The sequence below is a fragment of the Pyxicephalus adspersus genome, chromosome 7, assembly GCF_032062135.1.
Source record: "Pyxicephalus adspersus chromosome 7, UCB_Pads_2.0, whole genome shotgun sequence".
NCBI classification, from domain to species: domain Eukaryota; kingdom Metazoa; phylum Chordata; class Amphibia; order Anura; family Pyxicephalidae; genus Pyxicephalus; species Pyxicephalus adspersus.
The window spans coordinates 7,532,196-7,550,296 of record NC_092864.1 but is presented as its reverse complement, the minus strand read 5'-3'; the positions used below and the strand labels follow the sequence as shown (position 1 = coordinate 7,550,296).

General features: G+C 38.8%; 1 protein-coding gene across 1 annotated transcript; it reads right to left on the bottom strand.

The window, feature by feature from the left end:
* Positions 1-634: 634 nt before the first annotated feature.
* LOC140334717 (E3 ubiquitin/ISG15 ligase TRIM25-like) lies at positions 635-15,605 on the bottom strand. The gene is given in 3 exon segments (XM_072416957.1): positions 635-2,997; positions 13,932-14,616; positions 14,619-15,605. Coding segments are annotated over 3 exon segments (2,739 nt in total). The 5' UTR covers positions 15,496-15,605; the 3' UTR covers positions 635-1,820.
* Positions 15,606-18,101: the final 2,496 nt, after the last annotated feature.

Genomic DNA, 18,101 nt, shown 5'->3' with positions numbered 1-18,101 from the left:
CCTATTCATTTCAGCTTACAAGGTAAGTCCAGAGTTTATGCATCTCTCAAACATTGTATTTATTTAAAATACACAGAAGCTGGAAAGATGGATAAATATCATAAAAATATAAAGGCATCAAGTATAAACAAAACTTTAAAGAGTAAATCTGAAGTAGGGATTTCCAGTGTTCTCCCCAGAAATTTTTTTCAGCCGGGTGGTAGGAAGCTGTAGCCGGGTGTTAAAAAAGGGGGTGTGGCAAAACACGGCAAATTTAGTGCTCACAGTTGTTTATGCCATTGGTATCCAGTAACTTCTTATTGTTTCAGTGTTCTACCTTCTCCCAATTATTTGTTACAACTTTGTAATGCCTGCCCTGTTAGTATATCCAATTTTTCTATTCTTTGTCTTTTGCCACAACTGTCCTATGCCGTGTCTTGTGACCCAACTTACTAGTGTTCTAAGTTTTAAGAGTGTAATAGTATAATGAATGTGGTTTAACAAGTTAGGCTTAGCTCATATTAGCAGCAAAAACATTTACCCCTTCTGAGTGACTTCTGGCAACTGCTAGGCACCTAGGATTGGTAACAGGCCATAAGTGCTGGGCACCTAGGATTGATAACAGGCGGTAAATTCTGCCTTTTTAAAATGTAATTACTATGGCATTATGAGAACATAGATCTCTACCTAGCAAAATGTGCTGCCTGCTCTGTTACACATATCTGTCTGCATCTTACCTCAAACCCCAATTTCTCCAGAATTAAGAGGTGCAGGCAAACAAAAATATAGGTGGAAGTGGGGGACACGTGTGGCGGTCACCTTTCATCACCATGGCATCATTACAAGATTAAAAAAAAAAAACTGTCCATCAAAATGCACTTCCTTGTTACACGTGACTGGAACCTTCCAGCACCTCAACCTCAATGACATTTAGTGGGCAGAGTTCATTTTCTAATGATGCCATAGGTATGAAGTTTTAGGGAATATTAGTCACAGATGTTCACTACTTGTACCTATATTTTTGGTTTCTTACACCTCCCCATTCCCCAATTGAAGTTCAGAATGTTAGATAAGTGGACAGTAATGTGTAACAGGGCAGGGAAACCCATTTTAATGGGCAGAGTGTTTTATGTTCTAATGATGCTGTAGTAATGAGATTGTAAGGGGAGAATGTGCCCGACACTTGCACCTATATTTTAAGTTTTGTACCCCCTACCCCCAGAGAAATTGGTGTACAAAGAATAGAAGCAGACAGTAGTTTCATAGGTATAGATTTGTGACAGGTAGGTATATATTTAGGGGCCCCACCCCAATGCTCCTTGCTATGTTAGTGGCTCCGGGGTCCCCAATTTGCACTTTCAATTTAGGACTAGTTGCATTTTCCTGTGAAACAGCAACCCCAAAATTCAATTTTCATAACTTTTTACATTTTTGACCCCCATATCTTAAAATTCTTTAAAGCTGGGGGGATGAAATTGTAATAACTAGTATCTATGAGGGTCCCCGATACACCCTGAGAATTACAGGCCATTGTGACATACGGTTTAGGAGATATGGAGGTTTGTACACACAGAGCTGTGAGGATGCAGAATTCACACGCAGAGCTAAAGGTGAATACATGTAACAGGCAGAGCTCGTGCTATGAGATGGGGGCGGGGCTGCCTGAGTCTCCTTCACATGAAGGCTGAGCTGTGTGCTCACCTCTCATCGGCAGCAGCAATCCTCTGAACGGATGGCACAGAGCAGCCTCACTGAGATCCGTGCATCCGAGGATGAGAGCTGCCGAGAGCTGGGCGGGGTATAAAAACCTCTGGGGAGAACTATGGGTTTCACTCAAATGATTACTTAATAATTTTGATGGAACATTTCTTGTACAGATAGAAAGCAGCATGCAGGGGCTCGGTGATGGTGGCAGTAAAGGTGTGGAGGTGTCTGATGGGGTCACAGAGCTGGTAAAAGGACAGACGGCCGGCCTCATAATCCAAATAAATTCCAACTGATTTCACAGGAGAATCTGAATTTAGTTTTTCAAATATATTTTTATAGCCCACATGTAATGAATCTCTAAGACTCCATGATTTGTCATTATAACCGATAAAGGATTCATTTCCAACTATCTTCCTCTCTATGCTGTGAGTGGCCACCCCTATCAGCCATTCCTCTGCCCCACTCACATCCACCTCCCAGTAATGTTTTCCTGATGCGAAGCTGTTTGTACTTAGTACTTGATGTGATTTAAACCTTTCTTGACCCTCCGGCCTGTTCTGACAGCTGTCACTATACGTGGCTGTCTTCAGATCCTCTGATATAATAATGTTGTTATGAGCAGTATTTATATCCAGTAAAATGTCAGATTTCTCCATCACTGATAATTTTCTGTTAATCTTTAGCTCTATCAGACTGTCTGTCAAGTGTAGAAGACTTGTGATGATCTGTGAGATCATTTTTTCATCCAGGCATTTAACATTATCTACATTATTGATGATGCCACATGTCTCCTGACTGCTTGGTGCCTTTTTTAGGATTGTCATTGGATCTTGGGTGTTACACAGTTCCTCCATCTGATTTATCTTCCTGGACAGCTTCTTCTTCTGTTCCTCCAGCTTCTGGATTAAATTTGATACAGACTGTGAGACTTCTTCCTCCTGCCTGGAGATCTCAGCCAGGACTCTCTTCTCTGCGTCATCCAGCTGTTTCCTGATGTCTCCAAACAGATCAGAGACTCTCTTGGTGACAACAGATGTTTTCTCTTTCTCCTCTGTCCTGTGATTTTTTAAATTCTGGATTCTTTTCTCAGTCTCCTGTATCTCAGAGTTCAGCTTATTTGCAGATTCTCTTAGTTTCTCTATCATTTTCTCAGAGGCCTGGTTCAGAAGTTCCACCTGGTGTCCTTTGTGGTCTCCAGCCACCCAACAGGACATACAGATACACACATTATCTAATGTGCAGTAATATTTAAGGATTTCCTTGTGTTGTAAACATTTTCTCTCCTCAAACAAGCTTGATTGTAACCTTTTTCTGCACCAATAATTATATGGATATGGTAATATAGCAGACTTCAATTTTACGTTTTATGTATCTGTATCATTTATACGTTGATTCTATGCAACAAACTGAAGAGAAACATATAGTATATTTTGGTATATCATGCATTATGGCAGGTTAATCCAAAGGAATGTTCTTATGCTCATTTGTCAATAGAACATTTTGCTTTTAATTACTATCTATAGTCAAAAAAGTACAAGCAGACATCTTACCATGAGTATTTTTATATTTTGCTACTGTCCATGTACTGATAAGTTCTAATTACTGTCAACCATAACAACATTTATAAATGCTTAGACATTGTTAATGTGACTTTATTGTTATTATCACTATTATCATTAATTTTGTCTATTATATAAAACACCCCACCGTTTGTAATATCTGTATGATGACCCAAATGAAACAACATCCAAATAATAAGGAACTAAACTATATATATATATATATATTTTATCTTTGATTTATAATAGCGTCCATGTTCAAGCCTTGCGCTTACCAACCTTCATTCACTAAACACATACACACTATATTCATCTACACATATCCATTTAGCAATGTCATCAAACTCCCCCACAAATCACTCACACACCTCAGCAATTCTCCCACACAGCACTACAAGTTTCAATCCAATTATTCCATCACATAAGTGTCCTCCTCTCCTTCCCTCCCCTCCACGTCTAGCAGGGGACCAAGCGCACCACGTATCTGGTGTACTAATCTGCCCTTTCCTTGTGGAGTAACCGCAACACAGGGAATGGGCATAATCTCCCCCGTTAACCCCTTGGAATTTCCAAGGGTTGATGAGCCATCAGCTATATGCATTCAGATGGCTCATTTAGCCATGGAGTAGGGGCAAGTGAGAAGAGGGCACGTCTGTCCTCAGAACAAGACCCACGCCTAAGCGAGTCATCATACTTCACACACTTCCAGATACAAATCTCTAGCTTCCATTTCACAAACCACACACGTTCGGGAACTTAGAAATCCTGCAATGTTTCAATATTCATTCACAAAGCCATTCACAACAGCACATGCCCTGAGTAAGCCAGTCGGCGAAACGCATTGGGTTTCAAACTGTATCCTTTGTCTTGACATTAGAGAATCTTTATTTGCGCAAAGAAAACCCGTTTTTCTGTCTGTAGTCATACTTTCTGAACAATAACCAAACTATGCAGTTTAGTTTTGCATGTGAATGGATAATGTTCTTTTATTCAACTATAACTTTCCACCACCTCTCGTTCATTTCTTTCTTCCTACCTTCCTCTTCTTACTCCTTCCCCTTAGCTGCTACTTCACATGCCATATCTCTATTTCTTCTAGTGTGAAACTGAGCTGGGTTTGGCCATGTACATGTTTTTATATTTTTGTGTCAATGAATGTTCCAATGAATTGTTGGGAACGTCCTGGATAGAATCTATGTTGCACCCAGGCTGAGGCAGAAATCCAGACAGGAATAAATAAACTCCAGACCCCTCCTGTGTATCCAGATCAGTCACAATACAGTCCTTGCAGAAGTTGTGTCCACATCTCAGCAACATCGGCTCAGGTATATGGAGCAGTTCAGTTCTTTTCTCAGACCAGCAGCTGCCATTTTGGATTTAAAATTAAACTTCAGAGGCTACAGAGGAGTCATTGAGATAAACCGATCTGTCCTGCACATGACTGAGGAAAGTGTAAGGATTTCTCATTTTAACTATTCATGAAGAAATGAGCTGAGTCAAAAATTAGATCCACCTCTTTCTCTTAACCCTTTTTCTTCTAGAACAAAGAACGTGCTAGGTACATCCATGTTGGTTTTTTGTTTCATAATATTTCATTTTAAAAAAGAAGGTGTCAAATATAAAATAGGGTATTTTCATATTTATTGTTCTGCTTTTATCATGTAACTCCACTTGAGAAATAAATGCAATGCCCTCAGGGATGATCAATATAAATTGCAAGGATTTTAAGAAACTTTGGAGTTTGGTTCATTATAATCAGCCGGATGCAGTGTGTTTATATGCACCATGTTTCATTTTACCATAGTGCTCATCAACTGCGCCTATTGGAAGTGAAGGATTTTGGTTTGTTCTATTATTGGATTTGCAATGAGCAATGCACCCTAATAAATGTGGAGTGAATGGGCCCTTTGGTTGATGAATTCAAATGTTTTGTTGCACCCAACATTATTTCAATTAGGCAGAATAACTATTATAAAGATATGATATTTAGATACATAAGGAACATTCTTTCACCAATGGTGAAAAATAATGCAGCACACAGTGTGGAACACAGACATCCAATTCATCTGAATTACAAAAGATTCTTCAGCTTTTCCCAAGAAAAAATATTGGAGTCACCACCCGCAGGGCAGCTAAATATTGTATTACATCTTTTAACCTCCCTAGCGGTTCATTTCTTTCTGGTTTTATATGTCTAAAAGTGGTACATTGTTTTTTTATGAAAATTTATTTTACAGTATAAAATAATAGTATGAATATAATAAAGTTTGAAACTCAAAATCATTTAAAAACAATAATTTGAATAAATTAAAACATACACACCCCCTGGTGGTGTGTATGGGGGAACTGCCCTGGTGACCCATCGGGTGCGGAAGCAGAAAGAAGACGGACGCGGCACTGGACCCCGGTGGGTCAGGTAAAGCTCTATTTACTATTACCTTCCATTGGTTTACATACCCCGAGTGTGACTCGGGGTTACCGCTTTTAGCAACTTTTTTCTACCCCAAGTAACACTTGGGGTTACTGCTAGGGTGCTTAAAGAAGATTTTTTTGTTTCTTTGCATCAGAGTCACCTCTGGCTATCCCCAATCTCCAGTCCAGCCCTCTGCCTCCTTGCTCACAGTCCCCCTCTTCTGGTGTCTATATGCTGTGTCCTTTCCTATATAAAAATATATTTCTTGCCACTCCCCAGATAGACAATGCCAGGGTCAGTGCCTCCACCTTGCGGTGGGTAAGGTAATATGAAGCCTAAACAGCCCCTTTGTTGTGGGTGGGTGAGCAGTGTTACCTGTTTCCTCTTACATCCTCCATTCATTTATTTTAGCCTCCAAGACAATCACCTTGTGAATATCCACTGACTTCACCTCACAGCCATCTGTGACTGGCAGTAATAGAGGTGAGTTTGGAAGGAAAGATTGTATCCTATGCTTCTTGTATCTCTGTTGTATCTCTGGCTCCATCTGCTGGTCAGCTCTTAATATTGCAGTCTTAACCTTAAGTAATAGATAATGCATCTAGTGGTAGAATTTTAGTGTAATTTGTGTTTGTACATACAATATGTCAGATTAGGTTCTCTGCCTGATGGTATTTCTTCATGGATTGTGTTTCTCTACATTGATAATACCTGCCTGATTACCATCCCGTGACATTTTACTTTTTGTGTGTACATTTAATAAACGTGATTTTATTAGGGTAATTTGGTACTATAAACCTGGTTATCCCTAACTACTCTAGTAGGGGGGATTTTGCTCTCTCTCAAGTAACAGTCCATTAGCTCCTTGCTTCCAGCAGGTGCATTTTTAGACTATTTTGTTTGCTACTTCTTTCTTATTCACGGGTGAGTGTCTTATTTTAATTATTTTTTCAAAAATCGGGGGTGGCTTATTTAATGGGGATGTCTTAAAATCGGGGAAACACGGTAGGAAGGAGTGATTCCCTTCTTCATTAAGAGGAGTTATAAACCAAATTTTAAGCTTAGAAAGCCCAATATTTCCGTCCAGGACGGTGCTCAGATGGGCAAACAAATTACAGGTAAGTTACTGTATGCTGCCAAGATCGTATTTGGTAGAAGGTATACAGACAGTCACAGAGGGCAAGTTGCGTTTATACAACAGCTGTGCCATAGTCATCAACAGCTCTTTGATCCATTCAGCCCTCTCGCAAACCTTTTTGAAAAGCAGGATTTGGGATCAAGAGTTCTGTAAGAAATTTATTTGACCCTCAATTAAGAGAACCTAAAGATCCTTTATGCAGAACCTCAAAATTAGAGGTAGATGGGGTACAAGTAAACTTTAATCCAACTTTAATCTCCCTGTAGAATTATCTGTTCACTATCCCTTAGTTCCAGCTGAGTGCACATTGATATTTATTGCGCTGAGAACCCCTCCCCAGGTTCAACTGATATCCCAAATTCCTTATTCTTCGATCGGTCCATCCATAATCAGGGCCCAAAGCACTTCTGTTTAAACAACAGGCAAGGTCATGTGCCCAAATCTTAAATGCCAAAATTATAAACGCAATGGGAATTAATATAGGGAATAGAAATAAGAATTGGAACAGATTTGGACATACTATTTTACCCTGCCACTCCCATCTCCTGCCTTTGGACTAATTTATCCACCTGGACTCCAACACATTCTCTGCTGCTGCATAAGTCCTTACCCCCTCTCTCTGGCAGCCTATGGAATGCCAGATCTGTTGGCAACAAATTAACCTCCATACACAACCTGCTCCTTTCTAAGTCTCTGTACTTTCTGGCTCCCACTGAAACTTGGCTTTCCTCCTCTGACTCTGTCTCTGCTGCTGCTCTCTCCTATTTACACATACCCCTAGACCTGGCAACAAAGTAGGGGGTGGTGTGGGTCTCCTTCTCTCACCTAACTGTACATACAGGGTCCTTCCTACCCCACCCGCTCTCATTTTCACCTCTTTTGAAGTCCACTCTGTCCGTCTCTTCAGCCCCTTACCCCTCATTGTTGCTGTTGTCTACCACTCCCCTGGCTCAGTATCACAATTTTTGGATAACTTTGCATCCTGGCTCCCACAATTTTTTCCCCATGACCTGCCCACCCTCATTCTTGGTGATTTTAATGTTGCAGTGGATGAGCCCAACCATCCCTCCTCAGCCAAACTGCTCTCCATAACCTGCTCATTTTGACTCACACAGAACATCAATGGCCCCACACACATTGCCGAAAACACTCTAGACCTGGTATTTTCTAAACTCTGTAACCTCACCCTCCTTGACAACTCACCATTTCCCCTTTCTGATCACAACCTTATCACCTTCAACCTACCGAACTCTTGCCCCCCTTTACCACACCCCAGACCTAGTCAATAGCAGTGAGATATCTGTAACCTTGACCACAACCTTTTCTCGAAATGCCTTGCGTCCCTAACCCCCGCTCTCTCCAAAGTCACCTCCCCAGATGAAGCTGCCACCATGTTAAACCACTCTCTTTCCTTGGCTTTGGATAATGTGGCTCCTGCTACCTTCCTATACCCCCGCCCTGCCAACCCCCTACCCTGGCACAACAAACAGTTACAAAAGACTGTTCTTGCAGCTGAGCGCAAGTAGAGAAAATCTGGCCTCAGCACTTACGTCATGGACTTCAAAGCCAAGCTACAAAGCTTTAACACTGAATTCACTGTCACCAAGCAAAATGTTTTCTCCGCAGTCATTTCCTCTCAAACTTCCAACTTATGCAACCTCTTCTCAACAATTGGCTCCCTCCTAAACCCCACACCTGCTCCCCCCACAACAACTAATAATAATAATAATAATAATAAAGTAAAGCCTTCTGGAGGCCCATTCCTCCTGGGGTCAGAAATGAGGCAACAACTGTGCAACTTTTTCCAGCACTTGGAAAAGTATAGTGGCAATCAGAGCAATTTCAGTCATATCACGTTACTGGATAACGTTTTTGTCAAGCCCTCCATGATCCTGGTATGTTCAGGCAACTGTTCCAAAACACTTGCAGAAGTGCAAGGCGCATCTATCTTGTGTGCAAGGAGTGGTCTCTTTTAGTTTCGCTTTTTATTTTTTCAGAGGCCTGGTTCAGGAGGTCCACTTGGTGTCCTTTGTGGTCCACAGACACTCAGCAGGACATACAGATGCAGCTATTGTCCTCTGTACAGTAAAACTGGAAGGTCTCCTGATGTGTGGGACATTTTCTGTCTTTAAACAAAGCAATTGGTTCCGTCAATATGTGACGAACTCCCTTGCTGTGATTTTGGTGTTTTTTGGAACATGAGGCCTCACAATGCAAACATAATATGTGCAAAATATCTCCATTTCATTCTGATAAGAAGATTGAAAACACTCCACAATGTCACGCAGCTTTCTGTTCTTCACTAGTGTAGGGCGCTCTGCAAACCTAAGGGAACCCATAAAAAGTTTTCAACTTTAATATCTTCAATGAGTAAATGAAAAGAATCACTCCAATCAGTCCAAGCCTTCTCCTTGTGATAAAGACTCACAGTTTAATCCAATGATTCAATATATCCATCTCCTTTTTCTCATTCCAAACTGAATCGGTTCACCAGAGTGGTTACAGGGGAATGAGACCGCCATCTACAAGTGTAAGTTTAGAAATTTAAGGAAGTTATCACCCCCTAGCATTCTAATTCTGTCCGTATATCCACGCAAAAAGCGTTACTTTTTTTGCATGGAAATTTATTTTACATTGTAGGCCTATAACTCTTAAGTATAGCTCACTGAAATATGTCAAATATTTAATACATTTAATATTAAACGTTAAATAAAAAACACAAAAATCTGTTAAAAAAATAAATAAAAAAGTGAAACATGTAATATAACTCTACAGTAGTCTGTATTTATATATATATATATATATATATATATATATATATATATATATAATGTTATATAAAGAATTTTTTGTATTAGACTCAATACAGTTATTTTGTATTGAATCCATTTCCGCCGCTCCTCCCACCTGCATGCAGCGACGGAAACCCCAGAGATCGACTCTGCACACACGAGGCGAAAAATGAAGAGAGAAGATGTGTCCAGAGGAGCTGCAGGAACCAGCAGGAAGCCAGAGGACGACAATGGAACAAAGTAGGTTTTTTTTATTGTCTTAAGCGACCCCATGTGTGACTCGGGATTACCGCTTTTTGCATGGCAAATCCACCCCAAGTCACACTCAGGATTACTGTTAGGGGGTTAAGAAACAACTGTCTTATATTTGTATTTTTAAGTCTTCCATATAAAGAAAGAATGGATCATGCTCAAATTTGTTCAATGTTGTATATGAAAAAACATGAAAATTACCCACATTCTAGAAGCAAATTTAGAGAAAACAACCAATATGTATTATTGTACAAGTATACAGTTCCTGAATAATTTTACAAAACCATATAATTTTCAAAGATTACATGCAAAATGCATTGATAGAACCGAGATGGATTCAACAGAAGGAGTACAGATGTGTCTACCATAACAAAGACCACCTACCTGTACGATCTAGGAGACGAAGTCATCAAAGGTAGACAAAGGAAAACATGTTGCTATATCAAGAGTGTCCAGTTCAAAAAGCAGGACTACTTCTATAAAAACTTTTGTTTGTCAAGTTTCCAAACATGGGGACTTTCAGATGTTCAGGGAACCCCTTTAACAATGGCCATATTCACAGCTCACAGTACAGTAGCTTGGTGATTATTGGGAAGAATGCCACCCTTATACATAGCCACAAAGATCATTGGAGTCAGGTAAACTGGTCGGAGAGTCACAAATTGCTCAAGGAACCCTTAACAACCCGTGGAGAAACCCTGATTGAAAACATTGATATAAACTATATACATAAACAGAACCTGAATCAACAGAAACTGTTGATAGATAGCACGCTAAACTGCCCCTCTGTTACTGTTTAGGTAAAAACTGTTAAGAGATTACATATCTGTAATGTAAAGAAATTTTACAACCAGCTGGTCTGTATTTTCCTGGAATATTTACATCACATTGATTCCTAATGACACCACTGGTCCAATCCAGGTTGGGTCCATCTGGTGAATTCTTATGGTGGAGATAAAGTTACATTTATAATGGTAATTGGGCTTTACATTAGGGACTAAGAACCTTTGGATATCAGAAATTGGGGACGGTCTTTCTGTATGAGAAATTTAGGCTTATATAACATTTTTGGGAATTGCAGGTTGACTAAAATAATATTATAGTTTACATAAAGGAAAAAATTGGCTTTATTGTTGGATAGAGTAGTCGGAACCCAACTAAGTGGATTCTGTTGTCTATGTCCCCCACTGGGGTAAATAACCCTCTCTAGTTGATCCTGGTCACATTGTTAGAGGGCAAATTCCTTAACTATGGAGTGATTTCCATTCATATTTTGTTGTATCTTCTGTACAGGAAATGGAACTCCCTGTATAGAATCCTACAAATTGTTTAACTGCAAATATCAGCTCTTTAACCCCCCTCTATGAAGTTCTTTCCTGAGCTTTCCAAAGAATCAAATGATCAATATTTAGGTTCAATTTGACATTAAATCAAATTTGAATATTAAAAATATACAACATGGGTTTTATAAAAATTGATTCTATGGTTCATGTATGTGGTAGCTTAAAATAGATAAAAATATAGCTTACTGATGAAGTTCAAAAGTATAGCTAGGTACACACGTGCAATAATTGTTGTTAGAAAACGAAGACTAAAGATTATGCACAATTATATTTGAACAATCGTATTGTGCACAATTCTGTTCATGTTGTATTGATACGATCGTTCAAAAATATTCCACCAAATGTGCACAGATACGATCCTTTGAAGGATGCAGGAAGAGACATGTAAAGGAGAATGTGTACTGCAGAAACATCCACGATCACTGAACGACCGTACACACAATAGATAGCGAATGATCATCATGCAATCAGATCTGCCGGGACAGTCGTACATGTCCAGCGACAATCCTCGTTCATTGGCATCCTTGTGCACCTTTTTTGTTAATGATTATTGAAGGAACGGTCATTAGTCGTTCGTTTCCAATGATAATCATTGCCTGTGTGTACGCAACTTAAAAAGTTCTCAGAAACTTAACTTCTCAGAATGGTATAATACTTTAACTTTTCTACAAAAAACAACAAACAGGAATGTGGGGATCACAATGCAATGTTTAGTCTCCTGCTGGGAGGTGATAGCTGTGCCAGGTTGCCCTGTATACAGTCCAGGAAATGCAATGACCCCATCACACCTGGATTGGGTGGACAATTGGTATCATTAAGAATCCAGGTGATTTAAATAATCCAGGACAATAAAGACCAACTTCTTTAGATCATTACTTGATATGATCTTGGTGATATGGTACCAAGTTACAGCAATTATTTTACCAACTTCCAAGACTTTAATTTTATATTATATACTGTGGTCACTTAAAAAAAATAATCTAAAACAGATAAAAACAGTAACAGGGGGTAAATGTATTATAAAATGTACTGTATATAAAAAGAAATGTTTTCTAAGGCATGGATAAAATAAGTCTACAAACTCCCTAATATGTTATTTTTTATGTGTGCATCCTGCTGGAACCATTTCCCCTAATTCTTTCATTTGGAAAGGACAGAAAGTAAGGGGTTTTGTATCTAATAGTTGCCACCATGATGTATGTCCATTTTCCCCCACCTCTCATGCTCATCGCAAGCTGACATTTCCTTAGGAGTAAATGTTTTTCATCAATAATGTATGTCCCTCTTTGGTTGAGTCAAATAGGAAATTAGGTTATCTTTCATCTTTTAATTGATGTTTCTACAATAAATTATGTTGTGTTTTATTACTTTATTAGTGTGAACAATATTTATTTGCCTTTATGTATTTTACATACACAATCCAGCTATATATGGGATAATTTTTAATTACACTGTATCGCAAAAAAAAAATATTGACTACAACTTGGTCTAATCCATGTGTCCTATAACAAATCAAGCGCGCTGAATCTAAATCTGAAGTCCGATTCTGCCTAGGACATCAGGATCTTAAATTCTGTCTCGGTCCTTTGCAAACTGGATCCTGGAAGGCCCTGCATTCAAATTCCATTCTCTTATCAACACATTATTGTGAACTACGCTTATTAGAAGCAAGAGACTTTGGTTTATTCTATTATTGGGTCTATGAAGAAAAACCCAGCACAATAAATGTGATATGGACAATAATTATTTATTGAAAGTCCTATTCACTGCATAATAAACTTTTTTGCACCCAAAATATTTATTATGGAGTAGGATGACCATTAAAAAAAATGAAGTGGATATGTCAGTAAAAAAAAAAATTTTATTACAAGCTATTAAAAACGTTAAAATTTATTTATTCTCAAAAGTAGCAAAACAAATAAAATAATTGTGGACACAGTTACCAAAATTCAATAATCATTTATCATATAAGTATGGAAAAAATTATACATTATCATTATATTTTTTGTTATATAAATCTGTTATAAAGTATTTTTTATTATTCCTAAATCTTGAGTTATAATAATATATAATGGTAAAATAGAAAATCAGAAATGATAGTCATTTTTATGAGTATTTGTATCCTCACAGACATATAAAGAGATGAGATTGTTGCTTAGTGGCCCTGATTGATTATGTTTTATGTAGCACCTTATTGTGTTTTTGAGGCAGACAAAACTAGACTAAAGCCTTCAGCACCCCCTCCACCCCTCCCCTATAATTTTAGCAACAATACCATGTGCAATGACTGTACATTAAACTTGGAACGTCAACATGTTATATAAAAAATATTAAACCTTAAGCTGTTTTTTTTTTCTTTTTTAGGAAACATTAACTGTGCCAGTCTTTGGGAAACCTTTCTGTTCAGCCTGTTACCAATAGGTGACTTCTGGTCTGGGTGATTTTATACAGTCACTTTCTCTGAAGCCAGGATATCGAGAATAAGGATAGGCAGATTTTTTATTGATTTATTTCAATTTAAAAAAAATTCAGGAATAACAGACTGCTGACATTTTGACTATTGTGGAACCGGCTGATTAATATCACCCAGACCAGAAGTTGGTAATTGGTCATTAGCTGAACAGCAACTTTCTCTAAAGACAGTGACCATCACAGAATCTGTAATGGAAGATGATGGAAGTGCAGAAAAAAAAATACATCCCATTAAAAGTTGAAGCTAAAGTATAGATTTCAGATGTTGCTCTTTACTTTTTAATTTTGATGGAACATTTCTTGAACAGATAGAAAGCAGCATGCAGGGGCTCTGTGAAGGTGGCAGTAAAGGTGTGGAGGTGTCTGATGGGGTCACAGAGCTGATAGAACGACAAACGGCCGGCCTCATAATCCAAATATAATCCAACTGATTTCACTGGAGAATCCGAATTTAGTCTTTTAAATATATTATTATGCATGGTACCAAAGGTTTCTATTACATGAAGACTCCATGATTTGTCATTATAACCGATCCAAGATTCATTTCCATTTATCTTCCTCTCTATGCTGTGAGCGGCCACCCCTGTCAGCCATTTCTCTGCCCCACTCACATCCACCTCCCAGTAATGTCTTCCGGATGTGAAGCTGTTTGTACTTAGTACTTGCCAGGATTTAAACCTTTCTGGACCCTCCGGCCTGTTCTGACAGGTGTCACTATACGTGGCTGTCTTAAGATCCTCTGATATAATAATATTGTTATCAGCAGTATTTATATCCAGTAAAATGTCAGAATTTTCCATCTCTGAGAATTGTCTCTTCCTCTTCAGATCTATCAGACTGTCTGTAAAGTGGAGAAGACCATTGTGGAGCATCTGTGAGATAATTCCTTCATCCAGACATCCAACATCATGTACAGCATTGATGGGTTTGCCTATCTCAGGACTAATGTCATCTCTGTTAGTTGTTTTTTTAATACAGTTATTGGATCTTGGGTGTTACACAGTTTCTCCATCTGATTTATCTTCCTGGACAGCTCGTCCTTCTGTTCCTCCAGCTTCTGGATTAAATTTGATACAGACTGTGAGACTTCTTCCTCCTGCCTGGAGATCTCAGCCAGGAATCTCTTCTCTGTGTCATCCAGCTGTTTCCTGATGTCTCCAAACAGATCAGAGACTCTCTTGGTGACAACAAATGTTTTCTCTTTCTCCTCTGTCCTGTGATTTTTTAAATTCTGGATTCTTTTCTCAGTCTCCTGTATCTCAGAGTTCAGCTTATTTGCAGACTCTCTTAGTTTCTCTATCATTTTCTCAGAGGCCTGGTTCAGAAGTTCCACCTGGTGTCCTTTGTGGTCTCCAGCCACCCAACAGGACATACAGATACAGGTATTGTCCATAACGCAGTAATATTTTAGGATTTCTTTATGTATTGAACATTTTCTCTCCTCAAATGATGTGGTGGGCTCTGTTAAAATGTGATCCGCTGATTTGCTGTGTTTTTTCAGGTGTTTACTGCAAAATGAGGCCTCACAGGTCAGACATGTTTTAGTAGCCGGTACAGAAGAATCACAGTAAGTACAGAAGACCTCCGCATCCTCCTGGTGAGCTGACCTGAAATTATCCACAATGTTACACAGCTTCCTGTTCCTCCCCAGTGGGGGACGCTCTTTATACTCCTCTCTGCACTCTGGACAAGAATAAACTCCAGACCCCTTCTGTGTATCCAGCACAATCACAATACAGTCCTGGCAGAAGTTGTGTCCACATCTCAGATACATGGGCTCCTTGTAAAGGCTCAGGCATATGGAGCAGTTCAACTCTTCTCTTAGACCATCAGCTGCCATTCTGCAGGAGGAATTAAAATTCTGTTACGGTATGATAGACTACAGAGGAGTCACTGGGATCAACCGATCTGTTCTGTATTGGTGAAAGTGAAAATGTTGTACTGTTCACCAGGAAGTAAGCTGCGTCATTGAAAATTACATCCACCTCATTTTTTAACCCTTTTTCTTCTCAAGACGATAGGGGGAAGTGTGCTGAGTTTGTACATATGATTTTGTTTTCATGGCAACTTGGGCTAAAACTTTATCATGTAAATATAAAATAGTGTATGTTAATGTTCTTTAATTGTTTAATGTTATTTAATATTTTGCTAATGACGATGGTCATTATGGCCAAACAGTTCGATTTTAGAATTACCAGACCAAAGGACATTCCTGCAGAACCTAAAATAATTGTCCCTATGTACCATTGTAAATTGCAGTCTGGAATTTTATGGTGGTTTAAGAGCAGTTGGTAGGGATGAGCGAGACGGCCTCTCACCATCTTGCGAAAATGTCCTCAAACTTCTGCTGGGTCCGCAAAATTTCCACGAACCGATTTTGTGAATTCCATTAAAGTCAATGAGTCGACATTAATAGCAAAGCCCCTATACATATTAGAACCACCAAATTTGCTAGGTATGTGTAGGAGAAAAGTGGCAACAAGGGACAATTACAAAAGTTCCAAAAGACCTTGTGGTTTTCCACTCACCACTACTCTGATCTGACAGCCTTAGTATACCTTGCAGCCACTTGGTAAGTCATGCTCTCTCACGTGTGTATATGCACGCATGTATATGTATGCCTACTTGATTGTAAGCTCTTCGGGGCAGGGTCCTCTCCTCCTGTATCACTGTCTGTATTAGTCTGTCATTTGCAATCCCTATTTAATGTACAGCACTGCATAATATGTTGGCGCTATATAAACCCTGTTTATTATTATTATTATTATTATTATTATTAATAATAATAATAATATGTATGCATATGTGTGAGTGTGTAGATATGTGTGAGTGTATATATATATATATATATATATATATATATATATATATATATATATATATATGTGTGTGTAAAAAATGATTTAAAAAATAGCTTTAGTAATACCCCCCACATTATTGTGTCAGAATATTAAAAAAAAGCCCATTAACCAACATTCATATCACACAAATAACAATATTATATCCGATACATATGTTATAATTTGAATCCACCTCTATTCATTTACTCTTAAGTAAAGCCAAATATTCACTCTGACCATTATTAGCTATCACCTTTACATCTTATATTTCTCATTGATGTTTAATTGAACAAGATTATCTTGAATTCAATACCGGCAATATTTAAACCTCATTATCTTTTAGAATAACTTTAAAACTAATTCATATCTTAAGGAATGCCTGAACACCACTAATAAATCACCATATTGTAAGTCTCTTTGATTCTTTAATAAAACTATGGTTGGTTGCTTGTATCACCTGCCTACTAGACTGACATGTACATACCCTAGGTTTTGTTTTGTACTTTCTAAGTTGTCGTAAGCATTTATTACTATGAATATTCATTATATACGTAAAGCATTGCTAATTGTGAATGCATTGTTTTACTATAATATATATTTTCTAATTTTGTACATTATATGTGATCGCTTAAACATTGAAATTCTACTTTGCTTTGTTATACAGTCATTTGAAAGGTCTCTACATATTCCCTGAAGAAGCCCGGGGGGGCGAAACGCGGAATTAGGACAGTTATCATTCCCAAAAATAATATCCTGTCAGGTAGCCTGTGTATAGTGAACCTGGCCTTTTTTTGTGTTTTTGTTATTAACACTGTATAATATTGTACTACCTTTTTATATGGAACATAAGTATTTATATTAATCATATTTTGAAGTATAGCAACTAAAAACCCCAGTCCTTTCGCTCTGTTTTCCTGTTTTTGGTTTTCCAGAAAATGGCAGGCAAAGTGAGAGCAGGCAAATAGTATATTTGCATGATGGACAGCGTCCAGAAGGCAGCATAAACATTAGCTCATTGAGAAGGCGTGAACTCAACCCACTAGTAATAGTCTCTGCCGTCAAAACAGCAGGAGAACACACTCTATTTAATGTATGCACCCCTATTTATTTAAATAGCTGCATAATTTGTTTACGCTATATAAATTTTGTTTAATAATAATAATAATTGCTAGCTGGCATCATGACCTGGATGACATGAACCACAAGGTTGGCACCCTTGGCTCACACTATGATGCCTGTTCTGGGCCGGTAAGGCATCAGCCAAGCCTCAACCTCTCTGTGCAAAGCGGACACGAGTTCTCTGGCAATCTGACTTTACACCCCCAAGGACACCAGTTTCAGCAGCGCCTGGCCAAGCGTGTGCTTAAGGGAGCCATAGTGGCGTGCCCCCCTAACCACAGTGCCCTCTGCTGCTGGCCCTTCGGGAGGAGTATAAAAAAAGAGAGGGGTTGACGTTGAGTAGACTGGGGTGGCCCATGCTTTCCCACCACACCCCTCAGCGGGGGTACCAGGTGCTGTAATGCCTCTTGCAGACTACCGCCCACTGAGCTATGCAAGGCCAACCAGTGAGCTGTGAAGGACAGGTAGCGTCCCACTCCGTGCCTAG